The sequence below is a fragment of the Onthophagus taurus genome, chromosome 5 (genome assembly GCF_036711975.1).
Source record: "Onthophagus taurus isolate NC chromosome 5, IU_Otau_3.0, whole genome shotgun sequence".
Taxonomy (NCBI): domain Eukaryota; kingdom Metazoa; phylum Arthropoda; class Insecta; order Coleoptera; family Scarabaeidae; genus Onthophagus; species Onthophagus taurus.
In genome coordinates, this window is record NC_091970.1 from 7474208 (window position 1) to 7484856 (window position 10649).

General features: G+C 30.9%; 1 protein-coding gene across 1 annotated transcript in view; it reads left to right on the forward strand.

The window, feature by feature from the left end:
* LOC111416297 (runt-related transcription factor 1-like) overlaps window positions 1-6119 on the forward strand; it is a 43547-nt gene extending 37428 nt beyond the window's left edge. Inside the window, exons 4-5 of the mRNA XM_023048272.2 lie at window positions 584-757; window positions 5169-6119. Coding sequence (XP_022904040.1) covers window positions 584-757; window positions 5169-5854 — 860 coding nt within the window. The 3' untranslated portion in view covers window positions 5855-6119. The remainder of the gene's footprint in view (window positions 1-583; window positions 758-5168) is intronic.
* Window positions 6120-10649: the final 4530 nt, after the last annotated feature.

Here is a 10649-nt window from a genome sequence, read left to right on the forward strand (position 1 = left end):
ATGAATTCGTTTAGTCCAGTTAGTTTAAGTAATCGATTTTCGGGTTTACGTTGACCCTCTTATTTTCCTTCTAAAATCGATAAAACACACCCTTCTCGTCTAAAATCACACCGATTCGTTTCTTTGATTCGTTTTCTTTCTTTCAAGATTCTCATTATTAAAAGATCAAAATAGATCTTAGTCATAATTCGAACTTTACATGGGGGAGTTGATTAAAAGAAAAATATTAAGAAGGAGATGTTTTTTTTGGAGCTCCTGCTGCTAGCTCTTCCAGACCAAAGGATCGGGTTAGGCGGCACCTTATTGGCCTGGTAGTGGGGATGCACGAACCCTATTGGCTACCCGCAAGGAACCAGGATCTGACCTTAGTATCAAGATCCATACTGGGAGGCCAAGTTATTGTTTGCAGGAAATATATCTGCGGAGGATTACGTGGGGTTATTATATTGGGCCCTGCAGGATGTTTGTCGACTTCCGCTCCGAACCCTAAAGCGCCGTTTGACGTCTGTTTGTAGACGATAATATTGAACGCCCCCAATTTAAAAATTCTTTTATTAAGACGTAATTAATTTCTTTTTTGCAGGTCTTGCGCATCATTTAGGATTACCAGGTCATCACCCAGATTGGGCAATCCTCGGCGGAAGACACCCTTACCCTCACGGCCCGTTTATTCCTCACCATCATCATCCGCATTTTCCACATCACATGTTTGCCGCGTTGGATCGCCCAGCGAATACATCACCAAGAATAGCAAACGGTAAATTATTGACACAGTAAAATAACGAAAATCATCAAATTTTCATATTATTGTTCTTTTCTCAATAGTGACGCATCTAAGAGCAAAAGTGCAAGAGAGCAATATTATTGAGAATAAAGTTTTCTATAAATTATGTTCTAAAATTTTTTTTGTAACATGCTCCAATTCCCGAGTTATACCATTAAGAACTTTTAATACAACGAAATTTCTTAAATTTTCATATTTTTATATTTTTCTCATTATTGACGCATATAAGAGCAAAAGTGCAGAGAGCAATATTGTTAAGAATAAAATTTGCTACAACTTTCGTTCTAACAATTTACTTGTAAAATGCTCCAATTCCCAAATGGTACCATTAAGCACTTATCAAACAACGAAATTTCTTAAATTTGCATATTTTTGTATTTTTCTCACTATTGATGCATCGGAGAGCAAAAATGCAACAGAGCAATATTGTTAAGAATCTAATTTGCGACAAGTTTCGTTCTAACAGTTTGCTTGTAAAATGCTCCAATTCCCAAATAGTACCATTAAGAACTTGTTAAACAACGAAATTTCTTAAATCTGCATATTTTTGTATTTATCTCACTAGTGACGCATCTGAGAGCAAAAATGCAAGAGAGCAATATTGTTAGGAATGAAATTTGCTACAACTTTCGTTCTAAGAGTTTGCTTGTAAAATGCTCCAATTCCAAAATGGTACCATTAAGCACTTTTCAAACAACGAAATTTCTTAAATTTGTATATTTTTGTATTTATCTCACTAGTGACGCATCTGAGAGCAAAAAGGCAAGAGAGCAATATTGTTAGGAATGAAATTTGCTACAACTTTCGTTCTAATAGTTTGCTTGTAAAATGCTCCAATTCCCAAATGGTACCATTATGATCTTGTCAAACAGCGAAATTTCAAAAATTTGCATATTTTTGTATTTTTCTCACTATTGATGTATCGGAGAGCAAAAATGCAACAGAGCAATATTGTTAAGAATCAAATTTGCGACAAGTTTCGTTCTAACAGTTTGCTTGTAAAATGCTCCAATTCCCAAATGACACCATTAAGAACTTGTCAAACAACGATATTTCTTAAATTTGCATATTTTTGTATTTTTCTCACTAGTGATGCATCTAAGAACAAAAATGCAAGAGAGCAATATTGTTAGGAATGAAATTTGCTACAACTTTCGTTCTAACAATTTGCTTGTAAAATGCGCCAATTCCCAAATGGTACCATTAAGCACTTATCAAACAACGAAATTTCTTAAATTTGCATATTTTTGTATTTATCTCACTAGTGACGCATTTGAGAGCAAAAGTGCAAGAGAACAATATTGTTAGGAATGAAATTTGCTACAACTTTCGTTCTAATAGTTTGCTTGTAAAATGCTCCAATTCCCAAATGGTACCATTATGATCTTGTCAAACAGCGAAATTTCAAAAATTTGCATATTTTTGTATTTTTCTCACTATTGATGTATCGGAGAGCAAAAATGCAACAGAGCAATATTGTTAAGAATCAAATTTGCGACAAGTTTCGTTCTAACAGTTTGCTTGTAAAATCCTCCAATTCCCAAATGGTACCATTGAGCACTTGTCAAACAACGAAATTTCTTAAATTTGCATATTTTTGTATTTTTCTCACTAATGATGTATCGGAGAGCAAAAATGCAACAGAGCAATATTGTTAAGAATCAAATTTGCGAAAAGTTTCGTTCTAACAGTTTGCTTGTAAAATGCTCCAATTCCCAAATGGTACCATTGAGCACTTGTCAAACAGCGAAATTTCATAAATTTGCATATTTTTGTATTTTTCTCACTATTGATGTATCGGAGAGCAAAAATGCAACAGAGCAATATTGTTAAGAATCAAATTTGCGACAAGTTTCGTTCTAACAGTTTGCTTGTAAAATGCTCCAATTCCCAAATGACACCATTAAGAACTTGTCAAACAACGATATTTCTTAAATTTGCATATTTTTGTATTTTTCTCACTAGTGATGCATCTAAGAACAAAAATGCAAGAGAGCAATATTGTTAGGAATGAAATTTGCTACAACTTTCGTTCTAACAATTTGCTTGTAAAATGCGCCAATTCCCAAATGGTACCATTAAGCACTTATCAAACAACGAAATTTCTTAAATTTGCATATTTTTGTATTTATCTCACTAGTGACGCATTTGAGAGCAAAAGTGCAAGAGAACAATATTGTTAGGAATGAAATTTGCTACAACTTTCGTTCTAATAGTTTGCTTGTAAAATGCTCCAATTCCCAAATGGTACCATTATGATCTTGTCAAACAGCGAAATTTCAAAAATTTGCATATTTTTGTATTTTTCTCACTATTGATGTATCGGAGAGCAAAAATGCAACAGAGCAATATTGTTAAGAATCAAATTTGCGACAAGTTTCGTTCTAACAGTTTGCTTGTAAAATCCTCCAATTCCCAAATGGTACCATTGAGCACTTGTCAAACAACGAAATTTCTTAAATTTGCATATTTTTGTATTTTTCTCACTAATGATGTATCGGAGAGCAAAAATGCAACAGAGCAATATTGTTAAGAATCAAATTTGCGAAAAGTTTCGTTCTAACAGTTTGCTTGTAAAATGCTCCAATTCCCAAATGGTACCATTGAGCACTTGTCAAACAGCGAAATTTCATAAATTTGCATATTTTTGTATTTTTCTCACTATTGATGTATCGGAGAGCAAAAATGCAACAGAGCAATATTGTTAAGAATCAAATTTGCGACAAGTTTCGTTCTAACAGTTTGCTTGTAAAATGCTCCAATTCCCAAATGACACCATTAAGAACTTGTCAAACAACGATATTTCTTAAATTTACATATTTTTTTATTTTTCTCACTATTGATGTATCGGAGAGAAAAAATGCAAGAGAGCAATATTGTTAAGAATCAATTTTGCTACAACTTTCGTTCTAACAGTTTGCTTGTAAAATGCTCCAATTCCCAAATGGTACCATTATGATCTTGTCAAACAGCGAAATTTCTTAAATTTGCATATTTTTGTATTTTTCTCACTATTGATGTATCGGAGAGCAAAAATGCAACAGAGCAATATTGTTAAGAATCAAATTTGCGACAAGTTTCGTTCTAACAGTTTGCTTGTAAAATCCTCCAATTCCCAAATGGTACCATTGAGCACTTGTCAAACAACGAAATTTCTTAAATTTGCATATTTTTGTATTTTTCTCACTAATGATGTATCGGAGAGCAAAAATGCAACAGAGCAATATTGTTAAGAATCAAATTTGCGAAAAGTTTCGTTCTAACAGTTTGCTTGTAAAATGCTCCAATTCCCAAATGGTACCATTGAGCACTTGTCAAACAGCGAAATTTCATAAATTTGCATATTTTTGTATTTTTCTCACTATTGATGTATCGGAGAGCAAAAATGCAACAGAGCAATATTGTTAAGAATCAAATTTGCGACAAGTTTCGTTCTAACAGTTTGCTTGTAAAATGCTCCAATTCCCAAATGACACCATTAAGAACTTGTCAAACAACGATATTTCTTAAATTTACATATTTTTTTATTTTTCTCACTATTGATGTATCGGAGAGAAAAAATGCAAGAGAGCAATATTGTTAAGAATCAATTTTGCTACAACTTTCGTTCTAACAGTTTACTTGTAAAATGCTTCAATTCCCCAATGGTACCATTACGCACTTGTCAAACAACGAAATTTCTTAAATTTGCATATTTTTGTATTTTTCTCACTATTGATGTATCGGAGAGCAAAAATGCAACAGAGCAATATTGTTAAGAATCAAATTTGCGACAAGTTTCGTTCTAACAGTTTGCTTGTAAAATGCTCTAATTCCCAAATGGTACCATTAAGAACTTGTCAAACAACGAAATTTCTTAAATTTGCATATTTTTGTATTTTTCTCACTAGTGACGCATCTAAGAGCAAAAATGCAAGGGAGCAATATGGTTAGAAATGAAATTTGCTACAACTTTCGTTGTAACAATTTGTTTGTAAAATGCTCCAATTCCCAAATGGTACCATTAAGATCTTGTCAAACACCGAAATTTCATAAATTTGCATATTTTTGTATTTTTCTCACTATTGATGTATCGGAGAGCAAAACTGCAACAGAGCAATATTGTTAAGAATCAAATTTGCGACAAGTTTCGTTCTAACAGTTTGCTTGTAAAATGCTCCAATTCCCAAATGGTACCATTGAGCACTTGTTAAACAGCGAAATTTCATAAATTTGCATATTTTTGTATTTTTCTCACTATTGATGTATCGGAGAGCAAAAATGCAAGAGAGCAATATTGTTAAGAATAAAATTTGCTACAATTTTCGTTCCAAAAATTTTTGTATAACATGTTCCGATTGCCCATTCGTTAACATTGTCAATTAATTTTTGATTTATTTTTTAGAACCAACATCATCAAATTTAGGCCCAATATCAATTAATTGCAACGCACACAGCACCACCTCCCCAAAATCATCCCCAACACAAGTTGGGCTCTTAACAACGGCAGAAAACGTTTCAAGCGGAGAAGATGATATCTCAGTAACTGCATCTCCAACCCCCTCCCCGCAACAAAGTCCCGCTTTTCCCGGTTTAGCACCACAATCCATCCAAAACAACAACCTCTTCAACAACGCCTTAGCAGCAAGTCTTCTTTTAAACACCCCTTTATTACCACCGCCAAGCCAATGGTTGTACTCCCAAATTTATCCCCACGATTTCTCTTGGATGCACCTAAAGCACTCCGGATTACTACCTCAAAAAAGTTCTTCCCCAGATTTAATCCAAAACCCTGATAGTTCGAGTAAAATCGACGGGGAAAACACGAGGGAAGACGATTTGGACGAAAAAAATATCGATCAAGACGAGGATGACGATGAAGACCAAGATAATCAGAATAAAAGCGATATCGTTGAAGATGAAGGGAAGGATTCGAAGGATGAAGGGGTTAATTTAACGGTTTATAAAGGGAGGAAAGCTGCGATTACGCTGGTGAAACAGAAAGAGGAAGTCAGTTCGAGTGATGTTAAAAATATTAACGAGAAGCATAATCCAAATTCGAGACATTCGGATGTTTGGAGACCTTATTAAAGAAGAATGAATGAAAAAAATCCACCGTCCTTTTCAAGAATTAATCTTTTTTGATTCAGTACTTTTCTAATTACTGTCGTGTACATAGATTATAGGGAAACAATCGACGTGCATGAATTTGGAATTCGATCAAGGAAAATTAATTTATTGTGGGTGTGTTTCTAAAGCAGTAGTTAACGATACTGTGTGTTTGTACAAATTATCATGTTAAATTGTATATTATTATTACTTATTATTATTATATTGATAGGAATAAAAATGTGAATAAAAATGGGATTTGTTTTTTTATCATCTAATTAAATTGAGAACACAAAGTTTTAAGGTACTTTTTCTCACAAACTTATTGAGATAAAAAAATATGATTTACACCGCTAGATTCTTTAATAAATGTACCAAATTTAGTTTCTTTGATTTTATTAACAACTAAAAAAAAAAATTTTGAAATCATAATCGAGATTACTTTAAGAATTTTTTTTTCAAATTCAAATTCTCAAATTCATCAAATTTTTCTATTTTTCTTGATATCTATGCATGTAAGAGCAAAAGTGCAAGAGAGCAATAATATTAAGAATAGAATTTGCTACAACTTTTGTTATTTAAGTTTTTTTATAAGATGCTCCAATTTCCGAGTGATACCATTACCAACTTTTAATACAACGAAATTTCTTAAATTTTCATATTTTTATATTTTTCTCCTTATTGACGTATATAAGAGCAAAACTACAAGAGAGCAATAATATTAAGAATAGAATTTGCTACAACTTTTGTTCTAAAAGTTTTTTTGTAACATGCTCCGATTCCCAAGTATTACCATTGGCACATAGTGAAATAACGAAATTCATCAAATTTTCATATTTTCCTATTTTTTTTGATATCTATGTATCTGAGAGCAAAAGTGCAAGAGAGCAATAATATTAAGAATAGTATTTGCTACAACTTTTGTTATAAAAGTTTTTTTATAACACGCTCCGATTTCCAAGTGCTACCATTGGCACATAGTGAAATAACGAAATTCATAAAATTTTCATATTTTCGCATTTTTCTTGATATCTATGTATCTGAGAGCAAAAGTGCAAGAGAGCAATAATATTAAGAATAGTATTTGCTACAACTTTTGTTATAAAAGTTTTTTTATAACATGCTCCGATTTCCAAGTGTTACCATTGGCACATAGTGAAATAACGAAATTCATCGAATTTTCATATTTTCGCATTTTTCTTGATATCTATGTATCTGAGAGCAAAAGTGCAAGAAAGCAATAATATTAAGAATAGAATTTGCTACAGCTTTTGTTATAAAAGTTTTTTTATAACATGCTCCGAGTCCCAAGTGCTACCATTGACACATAGTGAAATAACGAAATTCATAAAATTTACATATTTTCGCATTTTTCTTGATATCTATGTATCTGAGAGCAAAAGTGCAAGAGAGCAATAATATTAAGAATAGAATTTGCTATAACTTTTGTTATAAAAGTTTTTTCTATAACATGCTCCGATTTCTAAATGTTACCATTGGCACATAGTGAAATAACGAAATTCATCAAATTTTCATATTTTCGTATTTTTCTTGATATCTATGTATCTGATAGCAAAAGTGCAAGAGAGTAATAATATTAAGAATAAAATTTGCTACAACTTTTGTTATAAAAGTTTTTTTTATAACATGCTCCGATTTCTAAATGTTACCATTGGCACATAGTGAAGTAACGAAATTCATCAAATTTTCATATATTCGTATATTTCTTGATATCTATGTATCTGTGAGCAAAAGTGCAAGAGAGCAATAATATTAAGAATAAAATTTGCAACAACTTTTGTCATAAAAGTTTTTTTATAACATGTTTCGATTTCCAACTGTTACCATTGGCACATAGTGAAATAACGAAATTCATCAAATTTTCATATTTTCGCATTTTTCTTGATATCTATGAATCTGAGAGCAAAAGTGCAAGAGAGCAATAATATTAAGAATAGAATTTGCTACAACTTTTGTTATAAAAGTTTTTTTATAACATGCTCCGATTTCCAAGTGTTACCATTGGCACATAGTGAAATAACGAAATTCATCGAATTTTCATATTTTCGCATTTTTCTTGATATCTATGTATCTGAGAGCAAAAGTGCAAGAAAGCAATAATATTAAGAATAGAATTTGCTACAGCTTTTGTTATAAAAGTTTTTTTATAACATGCTCCGAGTCCCAAGTGCTACCATTGACACATAGTGAAATAACGAAATTCATAAAATTTACATATTTTCGCATTTTTCTTGATATCTATGTATCTGAGAGCAAAAGTGCAAGAGAGCAATAATATTAAGAATAGAATTTGCTATAACATTTGTTATAAAAGTTTTTTCTATAACATGCTCCGATTTCTAAATGTTACCATTGGCACATAGTGAAATAACGAAATTCATCAAATTTTCATATTTTCGTATTTTTCTTGATATCTATGTATCTGATAGCAAAAGTGCAAGAGAGTAATAATATTAAGAATAAAATTTGCTACAACTTTTGTTATAAAAGTTTTTTTTATAACATGCTCCGATTTCTAAATGTTACCATTGGCACATAGTGAAGTAACGAAATTCATCAAATTTTCATATATTCGTATATTTCTTGATATCTATGTATCTGTGAGCAAAAGTGCAAGAGAGCAATAATATTAAGAATAAAATTTGCAACAACTTTTGTCATAAAAGTTTTTTTATAACATGTTCCGATTTCCAACTGTTACCATTGGCACATAGTGAAATAACGAAATTCATCAAATTTTCATATTTTCGCATTTTTCTTGATATCTATGAATCTGAGAGCAAAAGTGCAAGAGAGCAATAATATTAAGAATAGAATTTGCTACAACTTTTGTTATAAAAGTTTTTTTATAACATGCTCCGATTTCTATATGTTACCATTGGCACATAGTGAAATAACGAAATTCATCAAATTTTCATATTTTCGCATTTTTCTTGATATCTATGTATCTGACAGCAAAAATGCAAGAGAGCAATAATATTAAGAATAGAATTTGCTACAACTTTTGTTATAAAAGTTTTTTTATAACATGCTCCGATTTCCAAGTGTTACCATTGGCACATAGTGAAATAACGAAATTCATCAAATTTTCATATTTTCGTATTTTTCCTGATATCTATGTATCTGAAAGCAAAAGTACAACAGAGCAGTAATATTAAGAATAGAATTTGCTACAACTTTTGTTATAAAAGTTTTTTTATAACATTCTCCGATTCCCAAGTGTTACCATTGGCACATAGTGAAATAACGATATTCATCAAATTTTCACATTTTCGCATTTTTCTTGATATCTATGTATCTGAGAGCAAAAGTACAAGAGAGCAATAATATTAAGAATAGAATTTGCTACAACTTTTGTTACAAAAGTTTTTTTATAACATTCTCCGATTCCCAAGTGTTACCATTGGCACATAGTGAAATAACGAAATTCATCAAATTTTCATATTTTCGCATTTTTCTTGATATCTATGTGTCTGAGAGCAAAAGTGCAAGAGAGCAATAATATTAGGAATAGTATTTGCTATTACTTTTGTTATAAAAGTTTTTTTATAACATGCTCCGATTTCCAAGTGTTACCATTGGCACATAGTGAAATAACGAAATTCATCAAATTTTCATATTTTTCTTGATATCTATGTATCTGAGAGCAAAAGTGCAAGAGAGCAATAATATTAAGAATAAAATTTGCTACAACTTTTGTTATAAAAGTTTCTTTTATAACATGCTCCGATTTCTAAATGTTACCATTGGCACATAGTGATATAACGATATTCATCAAATTTTCACATTTTCGCATTTTTCTTGATATCTATGTATCTGAGAGCAAAAGTGCAAGAGAGCAATAATATTAAGAATAGTATTTGCTACAACTTTTGTTATAAAAGTTTTTTTATAACATGCTTCGATTTCCAAGTGCTACCATTAGCACATAGTGAACTAACGAAATTCATCAAATTTTCATATTTTCGTATTTTTCTTGATATCTATGTATCTGAGAGCAAAAGTGCAAGCGAGCAATAATATTAAGAATGAAATTTGCTACAACTTTTGTTACAAAAATTTTTTTGTAGCATGCTTTTCCTGAGTGATATCACCACTAGTAAAACAACGAAATTCATAAAATGTTCATATTTTTATTTTTTTTATTCTCCCGAAGTAATCGAGATAATAAAAAATGATTGGTAGAGTTAGATACCTTAAGGATTTGTTAATAAAGGTGCCAAATTTAGATTCTTCAATTTTATTAACACCGCAAAAAAAATTTTTTGAAATCATCGCTACAAAAATGTTCCAATCATAATCCAGATTACTTTAAGAATTTTTTCTCAAGAACTAATCGTGGTAATAAGAAACGGTTAGCAACATTGCATTCTTTGATGAATTATTAATAAATGTACCAAATTTAGTTTCTTTGATTTTGTTAATAACTTAGAACAATATTTTTTAATTTTTTTATCTTAATCATGAAAATTTTTCTCAAGAAGTAAGCAAGATAATAACGAACGGGTTGCAACATTAGATTCCTTAATCAATTATGAATGAACCCACCAAATTTTATTTCTCCATCTCAACGAGGAATTAATAAATTTTTAATCAAAAAATCGATTGTTACTTAACACCTGCACTCAATTTCTAGGCTTCTATATTCTATTACGAAACAAAAGGGGCGTCACCGTTGAAACATAAAACTTAATTAAAAGGTATTAAACCTTTTAAAACAAGGTATCAATTCAACCATATTGTTTACGACTCTTAA